The sequence below is a fragment of the Numida meleagris genome, chromosome 6, assembly GCF_002078875.1.
Source record: "Numida meleagris isolate 19003 breed g44 Domestic line chromosome 6, NumMel1.0, whole genome shotgun sequence".
Lineage (NCBI taxonomy): Eukaryota > Metazoa > Chordata > Aves > Galliformes > Numididae > Numida > Numida meleagris.
In genome coordinates, this window is record NC_034414.1 from 10,316,754 (window position 1) to 10,333,793 (window position 17,040).

Below are 17,040 nucleotides of genomic sequence, written 5' to 3' on the forward strand. Positions count from 1 at the left end.
ACGTTAAGAACAGCTCAGTGTCTACTAGGAACTTGGAGAAATGTACCACGTCAAAACTACGTACTTCCTGAGGTACTTCTAAAGGTGTATCACTTGCAAAACATCCCCCACAGGTACTTGTTCCCTTGTTGCCCTACTTTCAAGGGTAAGAAACTGTTCAAAAAGGAGACACAGAAGCCGTGGTCTTGTAATGATGTGGGTATAGATGGACTTGCTGCCAAAAGGAAATGCACGCAGTTGTCCACCTTAAATACAGACACTTGTATGATGACCATTTAAGAGATTTTTTTTTTAACCTTGTCCACATAAAGATTTCACTTGTTTGAAACTGTTTTTAAAAGGGGCTTCAAATGATAGTCTTTTATGGATACCTTGCAATAATTATCTTGGACAAATGAATAAGTTATTTTGTTCTGTCAATGCAGACACGGGAAGAGAAGATCAATTAATGCCTAGATAAGAGTCTTAAGACTGTGTAATGTGTCTGTGCATAGGGCACAGAGATGAGCATATGCACCACTGGAAAATCTTGAGTAAGTCATAAATTAAACCTAATACTGAGAATCTTGTCATGCAGGGCACATCTGTGTGCCGCCTTTATGCTACGTAGTCCATCTCCAGGTGACCTTATTTTCATGTTACTGAGTACAAGACTTTTTTATTTGAAATAAATTGTTAGTTTCAATCACAAGTAGAGCATTTTACACTTCATAGATACTAACAAACAAGATTAACGAGGCTCCTGCACTTATCTTTTTCAATACGTATTTTCCAGTAACCCACCCAATAAGGTTTGGTTCTTGCAGACCTTATTTCTTTGGGATATGTGACTTGGATTGCTTGTGCAGGGTCAGTTAGTATTATTCCTTAAAACATGGACAACTATTAGCAACATTTTCTCTTTCTAACCGCTCTGTTTAATTGCAGTAATAACATAATTTTATGGCATGTTTAATAGAAAAGGTCAGACAATTTAGATACTCTTCTAGTGTGAATGAGATAGGCAGCATCTTTGCTCCCTTCTCAGCCCACGTACATAAGTATTCACACCAATAATGCCTGCTTTCTGAGAACCCACAGAAGTCCCTAATGAAGAAAACGTGAGGACTCTTGTGGAGATATGCACCTGCAGCATTAGAGAGGGACAACAGAAGCTAGACAGACACCTTCAGTTACGCGAGGCTTTGGATTAATCCCTGAATTGAAATAAATGGGTGAAAATGTCATCATGATGAAAGCTGCATTTAAATAAAGCTGAGTAGGAGAAAAACGATTGGTGTGGACAAACATAAGGCAACAGTCTATCAACAAGTACTGAAATCCATTACTCACACTGAGGGGTGCCAAGCAGGATGTTAATTCTCTGCCCAAAAATCACCCTGCTGTCATCCCCCAGCGCGTAACCTTGCTTGGGTGCTGGTGCATCTCCAGCCCTGCAGAGGGAGCTTGTCCTCACTTCTGGTGGCTTTGGGCTGAATATAGTGCAGGTATAATGAAGAAGTAAGCGTTATCTTCATACACGCAATGCGAACGCCTGGAGAGTTCTAAAAACTTAAAGCCCAGGTCCCCATCTGTGCCTTCGGGAGGCGCTACTTCTTCAGTGTTAGGAGAGCTGTGTCAGCGGCTTCAGGTCTGCAGGTTCTTTCCTAAGCTTCCATGCACACCTTTGCAGCAGTGTCCTCTGAGTGGCGACAACGCACAGGGTGGGAAAGATGACACGGGGAGAACATGCACAGTGACATGGCAGAATGACAGCAAGCACGTAACGGTGGCATTGCTTAGTGACAAGCCCATCCATAACAAATATGCTGTGTGCGCGTTTCTGCACATGGTGGCTGCTTGCATGAATGCTAAGATGGGCGCTTGTCCTCCCGATCCAGGCAGAGAGAAATGAAGAAGAAAAAGAGAAAGGATGATTATTTTCTCACTAAGGAACAGGCACGCCTGTGATGGGCCCTGTAAAAATCAACCCGATTATACTATGTACTTTACATCATGCTCTTAACATCTTGCTCTGCTATACTACTAAAGCAGTCACTTTTAGCATACAGCAACAATCCCGAGAAGAAAGCTCACTCGTGTCAGGAAGCTTAAATTCATTACGCAGGTGTCAGTTATTCAGAGAGAGAGGGCTGAAAACCACTACAGTAAAAAAGAGGACTGCTTCAGAAATGAGGCCTGTGCTGTGCAGGTGCTGAGCTTTGTGACTGCGGTTGAAGGAAGCAGCTGTTAGAAGTGCTGCGCTGTATCTCGTAGCTGCCACCCTGAGAATATAGAAAGGAGAATCCCTTGGCAGATGTTCTGCAGTGCCTCGGCCAGAAACCCACGCAGTGCCTTACAATTCACCAACAACCTTGAACCGCGCAACGTGATGAATCCTCCTGCTGAGGATTATGCAACCTGAATTAAAGGCCACCCTACTTTGAAACGAGAACATAGACACAGGGATTTAACACACTTTGATTCACTGACACAGGTTTTACCTATCTTGAGAGTTCTTATACGGAAAAACCTCTATAAGCTTGAAACAACAGAAAGTTATAGATGGATAAATGTCAGCGGTCTTAAACTAAAATGATGAAATCCTAGTAATACATACTGCTAAGAAGCGGAAAAGTACCAACAACCTGCATGAAGGGAGTTGCAGTGATGCCAAAGAGGAATTCACCCTCACAGACATGTGCTACATAGTCCAAAAGGCAGAATAACCAGTGCTGTTGTCACAGAGCCTCAGGTTGATCAAAAAAACCAAACCCGTCATAGTGTCGTTGAATGCAGTGGCTCCAGGATCCGCTGCAGCTGCAGAGCCTTATTCCACAAGCAGCTTTTAAAGACAACCTTGTTACAGTGCTTGTAAGAGCATCGCTGCTGTAGCCCTACTTTAAACAATATGTCTGAGTTACAATAAATGGATAAACGTGCCCTTACTGAAAAGGAGGAACCTCAAATTTCTAGGCAGTTAAATAAAAAACAACATAGTAAGTTTTAATGCATTATCATCCCATACATAGGCATTTGCGAGTATCAGTTACTGAGCCACCGGTCACAGCAAAACACCATCAGAGTGAGCCAGCTGTGCAAATGCTTTGCTTAGTTCCCTGTCGAGAACAGAAAGAGTATCTATGCAATTAATTTTGAACACTTACACAGCAGAACCCCAGAAGGTACGTTTCATACGAAGAACAGCAGAAACACAGGTTCATAAAGTAGCACATAATCTGTAGTAAGATTAGTCCAAGTTTTATATGTATAATTCTTGTCTTCTAGTCAGTAATAAAAACGAGACCTTTTGAAATACCTGAGAGCCGTCAGCACCTAATTCTAGTAAAGGTGACTGCTGTTCTATCACGTGCTGTCCTTATTTGCCAAGTGAAGATATTTTACTGGTGAGCACGTGCTTCTCTAAAAAGAGGAAAAGCTTGCAATTACTGGTTTAGGAGAGCAACGTGATAGCATGGGGCGACTAGCTAGAATTCCACAGGATCAAATATTTAGAGGTTAAAAAAAGAGGTCTACTGCTCAGCTCCTTTAGAGGCCTCAGTGATGCCTGGGCTTGTTGAAAGTCACTCATACTTCTTCGTTTAAGCAAAGAGAGCAAAAACCCAGGAAGTCTGGCATTGGCTCCCCACAACACATCATCTGAGTCCACAGTAGCGTTTTTCGATTGTGCAGCTACCACTTTATGAACAGCTCTTTCCACCAGAGCTCTTTCACTATCAGTCCCTCATGAGGATGCGAACTGTGGCACTACAGTAAGACAACGTGAATAGTGAGAGATTTGCCCAGTAATTATTGCAAAGCCATTCTCACAGCCTTCTTACCATCAGAATCTCTAACAATGTGCTACAGCATCGCTGTTTTATGGGATGAGTGCACCTTTATGTGCCACGTATTACCCTACAAAAGGAACAGAGTGATGTTTAGCTTTAGAAAACAAACTCTGTTTTAGGGCACCAGCACATTTCAGTTCACAGAATCCCTTTAAGCCTTTTGAAAAGAAAAATAAGGCAGCACTACAAAGGGAATTTGTATAACAGTCTGCCTCCAGGCTTGCGGACAGCTCTGCTCATTGATTTGCAACCGATGATTTGGAAACTCTGGTTACGAATGTTTACTGAGAGAAATTGCGATTACATTTTAGGCAAGCTTTTCTATCTATCTGCTCCTTTTTAATGTGTTAATTTACTCCACTGAAAAGCCAAAGGGCCAAATTCCCCCCTCTGATAAGGCTCCTATTGTAGGCGCATCACTGGATGTGCACCGAAGGCATTATTCATCTGTGGAGAGATCACCGAGTAATATTGTCAAAATAAACACTTTTGAGTTGCACGTCCCCGAAGAAAAGATAAAGGGATTGTGAACAGAATGAGAAGGAACAGAACATCAGAGATGAAGAAAATTAGATAAAGGGCCGGGATGAAACTGTTTGATGTACGCAGAGTGACAAGTTAGATTAAGAACTCTCATTAAAGCGTGCAGTATTTGCCTATAAGCAATTCAGGCAAGGAATTTGTTTACAACTCTCTGCCAAAATCAACAGCAGATGCAAAAAATATCAATAGTAAGAGTTTAAATAATCTTAAATTTACTGTATCCAAACACTCACTAGCACTATGTGAAGGAAATACACAGCTCGGTACCGTACTATTCTTTGTCACGCTGAGTAAACAAGATTATGCCCTGTTGCACATTAATGTGCAGCCCCTCCAGAAGCTACAGCCAATATGAGTATGCCACTAATTACTCCTGTGTTACTTTCAGATTCACATATGTCTGAAAGTACATACTAATTCCAAGCTGGTGTGGAGGACAATCTAACTGTGAGGACTGTGCAGTCTCAGGCATGACCGGATGCTTGGACAGAACCTGCTGCGACTTCACCAAGTTAGCAAAACAAAATGTGCAGATGTGCTGGAAAACCTGTAATATCACCTGACATTGCTAAGTGGCAGGGCTCTTCACCAGAAAGTGCCCACCAGAATTTATATAGGTGCTAGTCTAAATTATGAGCAACTGCTTCCAGAGCAGATGGCAACGGTCAAGTGAAGCAAAGGAGCACTGCACCTTGCTCAACAACCGTGAGGAGGGAGGGGTTTGGCAAAGGCCTCTCAGCACAGTTCTTGCTGTGGCTGACCCGGATTTAATGGGAGCTTTTCACTGCTGTTAGTCCCAGGTTAACGTCCCCCTCTAGTGACCTAAATGTACGGTGGGGCACTTTTTCCTCAGCAGCATGTTGGCTGATGTCCCTGCATGACTGATTCTGTCACAGTGATGGGAGTTTGAGTCACCACCTTCCTCCTGGCATGCTTACAGGTTAAACAAATTCCTGGCCTGGAAAGAACATGCGGTGAGAGTGAGGTTACACAATGTGCTGGCAGCACTGCTATCCCAAGATGCTGAACTCTACCCTTCCCCAGCCCCTCATGCTCACCTTTGTGCTCAAGTTTCTTTCTCATGCCAATTCCCCGTGGGCTGAGACGCAAGCGAGACCATTGTTATGATCCAGGTTAAAGATAACCTCTCCTTAACCAACTCTGCTATTGAAGCCAGTGGATCGTATGTTTGTACCACAAGACGCTTAGTTACTTTAACAGAGTTTTATGCACAGAGAGTGGCAGAAAACTATGTCAGGTGTCACTTTCTTGGGCTATAAAGGCAACATAGGACTGGTGATCCACAGCATTAAAGCCACACATTCAACCACTCACGTGCTGCACAGTTCTTGAAATCCAGATCAGACCTACATAACCAGCACCGGGAATTCCTCTCTGTTTTTGCAGTAGTTCAAACAAAAATACTGCTTATCACTGGAGTTAGTTTTTGAAGACTGATGGAAGGGAAACAAAGGCATAAGGGACCCTCTCTGTTAAAAGCTGAAGTGAGATCATGGATGAGGATGTGAGGCAGTGAGAAATCACAGAATCTACAGGAAAAGAAAGCATCCATGTCCGAAAAGTGCTCGCTATGAGACATCAGCCCACGACTCATCGTTTTGATTGTTCTTTGAGAGACCTGACTGCTCTTTTCTCTCAAACAAAAGGTGCCTTTCCACTTCACACCACCGCGTGGAAAAGCTTCTTGCAAAGAGAGCTGAAAGAATGACACAGCCTCCTGTTATTTAAAGATGACATTTGACAGGCTGAGTCCATCAACAAAACACTGCTCAAAGCCAGCAGACTTTTCTCATTGAAAAAAGATTAGAAAAAAAATGACGGCAATTACTTATTTCCATCTCTTTTCTGAAATTTTCTCGCCCGTGTACTGGGAAGGAGACTTGAAGGCAAAACGTGAAGAAGACAGCATATTTCTTTTGTTAGTTGAAATTATACAGTCCAGATGGCACAACCACTCCTTCTGGCCTGCCTCTAGCATCAAAAAGGAGCTGACAGCCACGAGACAAGCAGATTTGATCTCATTTTCTCCTTATGTAATCTTTGGTTGTGCAACACAAGTCCGCAAAGAGTAAAAAGGTGGATCTGAATACATGCAGGATAAAACACAACTACTTTTGCACTTTACCCACATTTCAATACCTTTCTGGTGAACGGCATATAAATTCTGTTACTTCGTGTGTCATTGGCAATTACATTACACAGAACAACGGCAAAAAGATTCATTTCCTTTAAAGGTGCTTTATGCTGTGCTTTCAGTTGCAGCTCTTGGCTTTTGAAACATTTAGGAAAGAAGCGAAGCATATTCTTCGCTTCTGTTTTGAAATGATATTTGTTTATATATTCCATTCAAATCAGAAAACATGAAACAAAAACCTCACACTATTTTAAGCTACTCGGTGTCCTTCCAACGTCTGATTTGTGTGCAGCATCCACTACATTTGCCTAGAAGGATTTAGCTCAGTAGCTGGCACGTTTACATCACAGAGCAACATACACAGTTTCAACTGGTTTCAAGCACTCTTACAATGGGAAATAAATACGAGAAGTGGTTGTTGCTGAAAGTTCAAAAAATGCAGTCAACAAATAGTGAAATCGCAAAAGGCCAGACAAATTTAATAAAATATTTCCATTTACCTTCCTCAGCTTTACACAGCCTGCTTCGAATAAGATTCTCTGCAGAGAGCCTTTACCCAACTGTTTGTATCACTTCATACAAAATACATTTGAATCACCACAGCAATACAAGGCTATAAATTCCCAACAAGCAACATGCCAAATTCAGCGTACGTTATGTTTTCATTGGCATCTAGAACTTTTCCTTCTCTCTGCTTCCCATACATTTTCGTTTAAAACAAATTAAAAAGCATATAGATGTTAAAACATAAAGACAGCTTAGAATTTAAGTGACTTGTGCAACATTATTTTGTGCTTTCTACTTCTCCTTTTCCTCCTACTGTAATTAAAATTCATCATGCCCTTCTCTACATGTACAATAGTAACGCATCAAGTTCAGTCCAGATAGGTTTTCAACCCTCAGACTTGGCCGTAAGCTACACGAGATCCTTGCAAATTCAAAAAAGTGCATTTTTTTTGTGATCTTTCTTTCAGAGAATCATAGAATCAGCAAGGTTGGAAAAGACCTACAAGATCATCCAGTCCAACCATCCACCTACCACCAATAACCACGTCTCTCAATGCAACGTCTAAGTGTTGAACTTCATGTTGGATGAAGTTCTGATTATTCGATGTAGGAATGCAACCTTGAGGTACGATTGCAGCCTTGGAATAATTCTTAAAATGTAAAAAGAAATTTGTTGAGAGCGCACTTTCTGGACTTAAAAAAGACACACCGTTATAATGGTGCTACTAGAGCCACGGTACAGTATATCATGGCACATCTCCAGAACATAATCAAGAACATGAGATAGAACTTCTATTTACATAAACTCGATGCCACTTCCAGAAAAATATGACAGGAAAAAAAAAAAAAAAAAAAAAAGGAAAGCATTATTTCCTGAATGTCCTGAATTTTTAGAAGGTTCCTTTTCTCTCCAGCAATCCAGTGGTCCTCCACAACTGCATTTTCCCTGACCTTAGTATGGACCATAAGTGACACCAGCAGGAATTGGGAATCATATGGCAAACTGCTTCCTCTGAGAGGATGCTCTCGCGTGCCCCTTTACTCACAAGCCAGCTTGCTGTCAAAACTTGAAAGGGCAATAGCAAAGGCTTGTAGAGCGCACATTGGGTAGTTGTAGTCCATGGTGAACACGTCCTCAGCCACACGGCCAAACTGCATCACTATATAGTCAGCTGCAAGAAAGGCCACAAGAAGCAACAAAACATTATTTTTGCTTGCGACGCTCACTAAATAAGCATACATGCAACATCCTCCTCTGGCCCAGCTGAACAGAACACAAACTTGCTCACACATCAAACTTCACAACACTTACTCATGTGCGTGGGTGTGGTGATATTACAGGGAGAAGCAAGGATAGGCTGAGTGAGGAATATCTAAGTGATTAAGGATTGCGAGACTTGTTAGAAAATTACGAATATATATATATATATATATATATATGCAGAAGAAAAATTGTTTCTCCATAAAATGTTCAAGTTCCTTACACATACTGAGTTTCACACGCACCAAGAATGAATTAATTCTACTCCTACTTAATTACAGGCAAGTGGACAAGTAAGGATAAGGGGAGAAGAAAATGTATGATTGTGATCTACGTGTTGTCACGTCTCTGTTGTATCACATTCAAAAAATCCTCAACATTTTTTCCTTTTCGTACTCTTTGTCAGCAAGAGGAAACCTGTCTCAAGAATGAGGCAGAGGAGCAGTGAGGTGGACCCAATCAACTAAACTAAACTCACTCAGGTAACAGTAAGGGCAGAATCACTGTCAGGTTGGGTATGCAGTACTGTTTCTACACGTTACAGATAATGAATGATACTTACGATCATTATCATGAATAATTTGGAAGTTTTTCACTGAGGCCTGTGTGACTCGACCGTGGAAATTTAAAACATAGGACTGGGTGTCATCGTTCCAGACAGGAGTTTTGTTATGCAGCTCAATGACACTCTCTGTGTTTTTGTTCTGCCATCTTGCAAGCAATGTCTCATGTTCCTGCACACACCACAGATGAACACTTCAGTTTAACAACCTCACAAGATGGAAAAATAAATTCATTCATTCAAAAAAAAAAAAACAACTTCATAAATGCAACCCAAAAACTTAACTGTCATTCTCAATTCTCAGCACAGCATCATAGAATGAAATAGAGAGTTCTGAGTATCTTAACGAGACTCTGCACTCAAGTTCTTTCCGCAGCTTGGAAAAGGTTAGCTGCATCTTTTGTTATCAAAACACACTGTTATTTGTAGTGCTGCTGTGAGTCACAGAACTAGTCACACAACCCATTGTTATTCATCTGTTTAAATACTTTTTTAGCCTCTAAATCTCTAGAAATGAAAAAAAAAACACCCAAAAAACAAACACTAACTGAGGGAGAATTCAAGTAGTTTTTATGGTTGACTGATGGTACGACTTACATTTCTTGGTCTGATGGAAACTCTTTCATGGTCCATATTCATTCCTGGTATGATCACGCTCATCTTACGAGGTCCTTTAAATCCCAGGACATTTGTTTCCTAAAAATATTTAGAAAAGAGTTCATCATATTCTGTGTTTTTCAAATCTATTTGTTCAACAGAGAACAGTCCAGGGAACTTAAGTCAGTCAATTGAAAAATTATCTTGAGCTCCCACCTTTACTGGCACGTCAGACATTCTAGCTTTGTCTGAGAAGCTCTGACAACACGAAAAATAGAAGCAGACAAGTTTCCAATGACATTCTCAGTACTGGGTGCCAGCAACCTTAATACAATTAAAAAAAAATATATCCCCTTGTTAAATAAGAATATGGACTAACCAGATTGTTTGGATACTGCTAAAACTGAAAACAAAGTAGCTGTAATTTAGAAAACATAAAATGCAGTAACACATTTTGATGGGAGACCAAATTAAATACATAGGACTCCATTTATTCCAGAGTCAGCACAAGGACAAACAAGAAGAAGCTGCCAGTAAGAGCATCTGTTGCCAGTGCTGTGGTTTTCAAAGTCTTCAGATATGTTATGCTTAGAGATGAGCATGGTAAAAAAAACCACAACACATTAGCATGAATGCAAATTTTTGAGCTATGAAAGCAGAGAAAGGAAAGAAATAACATGGGCACCAACATGAAGTACAAGTTCTTCCATTCAGCGTGATTTGATGTGTTTCTGACCAGCTCTTCACAAAAGCACCTAGTATTGTCCTATCCTCTCAAAACACAACCACATGAAATAGTGATACCTCTGAAAGATCCAGTCCATCCCTTAGTTTGTGGTATATTTTGGGGGGGGGCTGTGTCAGGAGCGTGTCACGTAATTTTTCCCATTCACCTTTCCCATGTGCAGGAGTCTGTGCAAAATTTACTTGTATGGAACAAGTTTTTTCATCCATCGGACCTTTGAAATCCCTTTGGTTATTTCAGCAAACCATTTGGAGATTCTACACAACTCACTGAAGTTTTTAATGCAGACAAGGAAAATTCTACGGAGACATTTTAATGAATACTCTTGAAGCAATCCAGGTATATTTATATACCTCCATAACTACATACATTAATTGGAAAAACTGAACGTCTTTTCTGAATCACTTATATCATGGCCCTTGGCAAAGTAAACCAATGGTTAGTTTAGCTGGAAGCATCTACTTGGTTTTGTATAGTGACAGAACTCAAAAGGCTGCCAGCAGATTTTATATGCAGGATGAGAGATTCAGCAGCGCAGAATACAACTTCTAAGATTCGTGCTTACGCTTACTTTCCACTAACTACTGACAATTTTGGTCTTCTCTGAACTGCCTTACAAGCTTTACTGCTCAATAAGCTGCAGTTACACTATATACAATTTGTTTAGACGCTGATTGGTTGAAGACATTGTTCAGGGTAAAATTAAACTATAGTGCTGAATCACTTTCCTCCCAACAAGAAGCGTTATCACCCTGAAACAATATGACCATATTCTTTGGATTTTCACTTAAATGCTAAAAATCAGCATTTCTGCCAGATGTTAAGGGAATAATTTCTAGTTGCACATTTGTATCAATCAACAATTACATCCAAGATTTCTTGGCAAACACAACCCTTCTGCTACACTCAAGGTACAGAATTAAAGTTCTACCAGCGTATAATATATGAAGAAAACAGCAGGGAGAAAAGAGGAGTTTCAAGGTAGAGCAGACCTTTCCAATATACCTTGCATCCAAACACAATTAATTCCCCTTGTCCTTGTCCCTTGCCTGCTCTTCTACTATTTCCTTGCTCCACTATGTTGTGTACACACTGAAGACTACAAATGGCATTCGTAGGGGAACACAGGACACTCACAATTTAGTTGCCCCAAACATGCCCTTACTTCAGCAACTTCACTCTCTGTACTTGATTTACACAGATGTGCCTTGTCCTTCCTATATTCTGCAGATTCATTCCAGAGAAAGCCCAGAACTACAAAACCCACTATATTTGAGCACAAAGCAAGTGATCACAGTTTGAGCAGAAACATGCAGTTTTGTTACTGTTTTACTGCTTTATTTAAAGTAGAGCCATACCTCACAGTATCAGCTGAGCTCCCTGCCTGCAGAATGATGCCAGCTAAATTGTGAGATACTAAGGATATAAAGGAATCTGCAGCAGAGTGTACTGGTACAAATGGTAAAGTTACACCTCCCTGCTTCTTGATAATTTTGCCAAGCGATTCTGCAGTCAGCCATTAGGTGCTGCTCTAGGTTTATTAATATCCCAACCTGCCATCATCAAGAAGAGTAAATATGGCAAAGAGCACTTGATAAAACTCAGTTCTTGCACTAACTTTATTAATGTTACTTGAAACATTGTGAGCTCCACAATCATAGCATCTCCTAAGTTGGAAGGGACCCACAAGGATATCACTGAGTTCAGCTCCTGGCTGCACCCAAAATTCAAACCCTACGTCTGAGAATGCTATCCAAACACTCCTTGAACTCTGGCACTTGGGGCTGTGACCACTGCCCTCGGCAGCCTGTTCCAGGGCCTGTCCACTCTCTGGTGCAGAACCTTTCCCTAACCCCCACCTGCCCCTTCCCTGACAGTTCCATGCCTTTCCCTTGGGCCCTGTCACTGTCACCAGAGAGCAGAGCTCATCCCCCCCGAGCCTGATGAGGAGCTGCAGCCACCACGAGGCCTCCTTTCAGCCTCCTCTGCTCTGGGCTCAGCAAAGTAGGGGACCTCAGCTGCTCCCTCACACATCCTGCCCTCTAGACCCTTCACAGTCTTTGTTGCTGTCCTTTGGACTCTCTCTAACAATTTTATGTCCTTATTTTGCCCCAAACTGCACAGACCCGGAGCGGTCCCAGTCAACCAGCAAACATTTTCCCCATTTGCACGAAGGGCAAGAAAGAAAACCCTGCAGCTGATCCCAGAGCCCACCATCAGTGTTGAAGACATAGGTGAAGAAAGCATTAAGCATCTTTGCTTTGCCTGCATCCCTATTTGTGAGGTGACCATCTGCATAAAGTAACCAAGCAATGTTATCTCTGGTCCTCCTTTTGCTGTCAGCATATTTAGAAAAGCCTTTCTTGTTATCATCCACAGTACTGGCATGCTTCAACTCTACTTGCACTTTGGCCACACATATTTTCTATCTACAATGGCAAATAGCATCTCTCTAAGTCCTCCCACGTCACCCAAACTCACTTCCAGAGGCCATACACATTCTTTTTCTGCCTAAGCTCTAGAAGAAGATCAGTGAGAGCTCTCAACACCTTTATCCCACAGTTAACAACAGATGCACCAACACCTCTGACTGTGTAAAAACTAGACTGCTGAATCATCAGCAGGTCAGGTGCAGTAAGTTGGTGGAAGCAGGTACAGTTTGCTCTCCAGAAGATTGGAGAGCCTCATCTCGATTGGATGAGCTGAAAGATAGCAAACTGCATACTGGTGCTTTCCACTTGTTGTTTATTACAGCTTTTGCTGCAGGAAAAAATCTCAAGGCAGGAATTAAAAGGTTACTTTAGGACAAGGGTTTTTTCAGGAGTGCTCTTTATGGCATTTTTACTCTGGTTCTGCTGCAGCCTGGAACAATAATCCTATCTTAGCAAACCTATCTATTAATGAAACATCATTCAGATTTCCTTTTGTCCTCTGGCCATAGCACACCTACAAGCCTGCTGCCTTTCTCTGTGAATATTAAGACATCAGTGGAATGAGTCACCTTATACAAATGTACAAGTTTTATACTGCTGATCCGAAAACAGGCCTACAAAAACAACTTTAGTCTTAGCCACATCCTCTCAACAGAAGCCATAGTTCTGTTCTTTCCAACTTGCACTGCACTTCCAAATACCAACTGGCTGCAGTGGAGTTGTTTATTTGGTAACGTTAATGGTTCAAATATCAGTGCTATTCACTTTTACAAACAGTGCCTTAATTTTTCAATACATGACCTTTTTTAAACTGTTGTTGTTTGCTCTTTGTATTTCCAGTTTGTACCAAACGATTAGTTACCTGGCTCCAGAGAATGCTCTCCTATGTAAACCAGTAAAATTACCTTCATTAAAAATGCAGGTTATTCTAGGTTCTTAGTTAGACTTCAGTTGATGATATAAACTCACATCAAATCCTGGACTCTGATGTCAAATCCTGCTAACTGAATTGTTCTTTGCTTTCCTTTTCCTTCCCTGCTTAAAGCTTCCAGGCCCCCCACACCGCTTCCCACATCCTAAAGCTGATCTTTCCAGGAACACGTCCTATGCATGTATGGGGATATGCTGTGACGGCTAGATTTCAAACTGAAAGAGCTCCAGGCATTCCTGACTAGAGCTGGACAGCAACTTTCCAGAAAAAGTGTTCTTAGGTATTTTTGTCAGCTGTTGAACTGGGAAAACAGAAAAATCTTCTGTAGAACTGCACATACCGATTTTGACTGGAAGAGTTTCTTGGGCCCAGAGACTTCTGGACAGAAATAATACTCTCATCACAACAGTCATCCAGCAATCATTCTAAAACAACAGCCGTGCTTCAAGTCCTGACAGTCTCCATTGCCCCTAACAAACACTATTTAGTCTCCTCTAACAGGCTGGTTTCTAATTCAGTTGCATTTTAGATTTCATTTTGTTTTGTATTCCTGTTAAAAAGGAGTTTTATAGCTTTTATTAGCCACTGTTATCCATCTACCTGTGTTTCGCATCAAAGGGGCCTCCTCTAAAATGTCATTAGAAATGATCAGGCCCTAGTGCAGTAATTCCATGTGTACAGCTCCTCCCACTTCTGGAGGCTCTCTCAGATGATGCCTGCAGGCTGTGAAGCATCCTACCTCTTCAGGAAGGCTATGTAAAAGCTCTAACAGCTTCTGACCAAAAGTGAGAACTGGGCAACCTGGTTCTGTGCACAATATTTTTCCAACTCTTACTTTCCACTGAATTTCCTGGTTTCTCTATTGAAGATCAGGTGTTTCACTATGCCAAAGCATAAATGTTGATTTACATAACCTTAAGTGAGAAGGAAATTCAGTGTGCTATTTCAGAAACTGAACTGCCCTTTCTTGCATAGTTTGCCTGTGAGCAGTACTTACATAACAAATAGCAGCTAGCTCCTGACGCAGGACACTCGCCTCCAGGCTTGATGTTGTTTTCATTGGATTTACTCCATTGTCATAAACTGTAAACTTAGTTCCCATAAGATTTGATCTATCAAAAAAATGGAAAATCCAATCACCATTTGTCAATAACACTGCCTCAGATATCTATCCTTTACTGCATTGTAGCTCCAAAGGAAGGACAAAGAATATCAAGTACAAATAGTACAACTCTAATCTCAACTGAATGGTAACTTCTAGATTAAAGGCCATAACAAAAATGTAAAGGTCCCTATCTGAAGACTTCTCGTGGCATCTCATAAACTAGTAAATTCAAGAAGGCAATTAAGAAACATCTGAGCGGGGTTGGGGTTATTTTGTCTGATTGTTTTATTTTTTTACAATATGCTTACCATCTAAAATATCATCGGCTTTCTTACCTGACTGCTAGCTCTGCTGGACTACAGACAGTGATTTTCATAAGGTTATAAATAAGATTGGTTTTAACTATTTAAATGGAAATCATATCAAGGACTGCAAAATACAATTTAGAACACACTAACACTGCATTATCCTCATTCTGTGTTTGCACTGCAGTAGCACATGAAGTTCTGAGATCCACACAGGCAAACAGCAATTAGTAGTGTAGTCCCCTTCCTCAGGCAGAGACAATCTAAACACACATTGAGAGGCACCACATATGTTATCAACAACAGACGGATGTGTGATGAGATGACAGACAGAAAAGAAGCAAGTGGTTCTGAGCAAAGTCCACTAAATGCAAATAACTCTAATTAGGCTCTCAAGAAATGGGCAAAACCCAAGAAGATTTTCAGATTATCTAACAGACAGAACTTCCAAACTGTTTACATCAATAGCGGGTAGACACAATCTGCTCATGCACTTCTCAAAATCTCATTAAGATAAGTTGTCTGCATCTTCAGATGCCCATAACCCCTGAGAATCTGGCCTTTGAGCATTTAAGAGCCTCAGTCTGCTGACTTTTATTAAAATGTGATTTCATAAATAATTGAGACATTTTGAAATCGTCTTGGATACTGCTAAACTGCAGTACCATTATCATCTGATGTATCCAAACCTCCAAATAAGAAGTCACATTGATCAAAGCCATCCTAATTTTATATGAACTACATCATTTTTTTTTTTTATGTTTCTATCTTTACCTCAGTTTTCCAATAAAACTCTCTCCACCTCGAGACAGGTCAGTTGGGTCTATGGAGATGAGGTAATTAGAGGTTTTACTCTTCTTTCGTTTCCTTCCAGCTAACAGAAACACCTAAGCAGTGCAAAAAAACGTCATATTTTAGAATGCCAAAGGGGTTAGAGCACACCACATTCTGCTTTGATATAAGGATGTCTTCTAGCATCGTAAGCAAAGTAACAGAAGGTCTCCTGGGACTTAGCAAAACCAGATAAAAATCAGGATGGGAAAGTGACTTCTCAACCACTCAGTCCATTATTTATGGTTTAAATAATTAAATCCAATCTATTTTGTTAAATGTTTAATTCTAGGTTGCGTTGTCTCTTCTGCTGGAATTGAAAATAGATGTTTTTCAGGCCACAGAATGCAGAAAGTCCCAATTGCTCTCCCATAAAGGTGCCATGCATGGATTACTTCAGGCCAAAGATTAGACATATGGAGAAAGGCAGCAGAACAAAGAGATATTGCTGTTCTGCTTTTGGAAGACTGTAGGGCAGATCTCAGTGAAAAGGCATATAAAATACAAGACTATATATTCCCTGTAAGACTTCTTCAGACTTTTTTTTCTATATTCAGATGCAACTGTTATGCTATTCAAGTTATTTTATGACCTTTTTACCATGCTCCCTTTCCAAGTGGAGGTAATAAGTAGGGTACATCCCTCGATCCATTCCTTTCTTGTCTCTTGTGATTCTGCATTTGACGGTGGCACCCTGTGGAGCAGGTCTTACAGCAAATTCCTCCAGGTCATCAACATCTATGAGAGGCTCATTTGTGGAAGGACTAGGGGCTGAGGCCACTTCCTAGAACAGTAAACAAAACTCAGGTTTCCTTGAGATACCAAGTTATAAATACGAAGGAATGACATTTGCTGACAGCTGCAGTTTAAAAAAACAACACACCATAAACGAAAGGGACATACAATTTTCTCCATTCGAGTTCCACAGAGGCCTTCAAGACAACCTATCAAACTAAGGACATCTTCCTACTCAGCTGGTTGAGCTCTTGCCTACCAAAGGCTCACAAAGCAGTTCTCTGTCCTGCTGATGCTGAACATACAGATACATCTGGCAAAGAAGAACCGGCAGTGGCACAATCAGAGTGCTGTACTGTTACAAAATCGAACTCTGGCTCACACTTTCCCATCTCAAAATGTTTCTCTTTTGAGAAGGCTCGTACCCATGGACAGCAACGTTTTTCGATTAAAGGAAGGAACTGGATGGCTGAGAGACAGTTTAAGCTAGAGAAAACTCTA

The 17,040-nt window shown here is 41.0% G+C and overlaps 1 protein-coding gene across 1 annotated transcript in view; it reads right to left on the reverse strand.

Annotated features, from left to right (window-relative positions):
• Positions 6,982 to 17,040, reverse strand: part of TUB (tubby bipartite transcription factor) — a gene marked incomplete at its 5' end in the record, with an annotated part of 61,482 nt that continues 51,423 nt past the window's right edge. The window contains 6 exon segments of the mRNA XM_021403770.1: positions 6,982 to 8,207; positions 8,859 to 9,030; positions 9,456 to 9,554; positions 14,561 to 14,675; positions 15,748 to 15,860; positions 16,397 to 16,588. Coding sequence (XP_021259445.1) covers positions 8,074 to 8,207; positions 8,859 to 9,030; positions 9,456 to 9,554; positions 14,561 to 14,675; positions 15,748 to 15,860; positions 16,397 to 16,588 — 825 coding nt within the window. The 3' untranslated portion in view covers positions 6,982 to 8,073.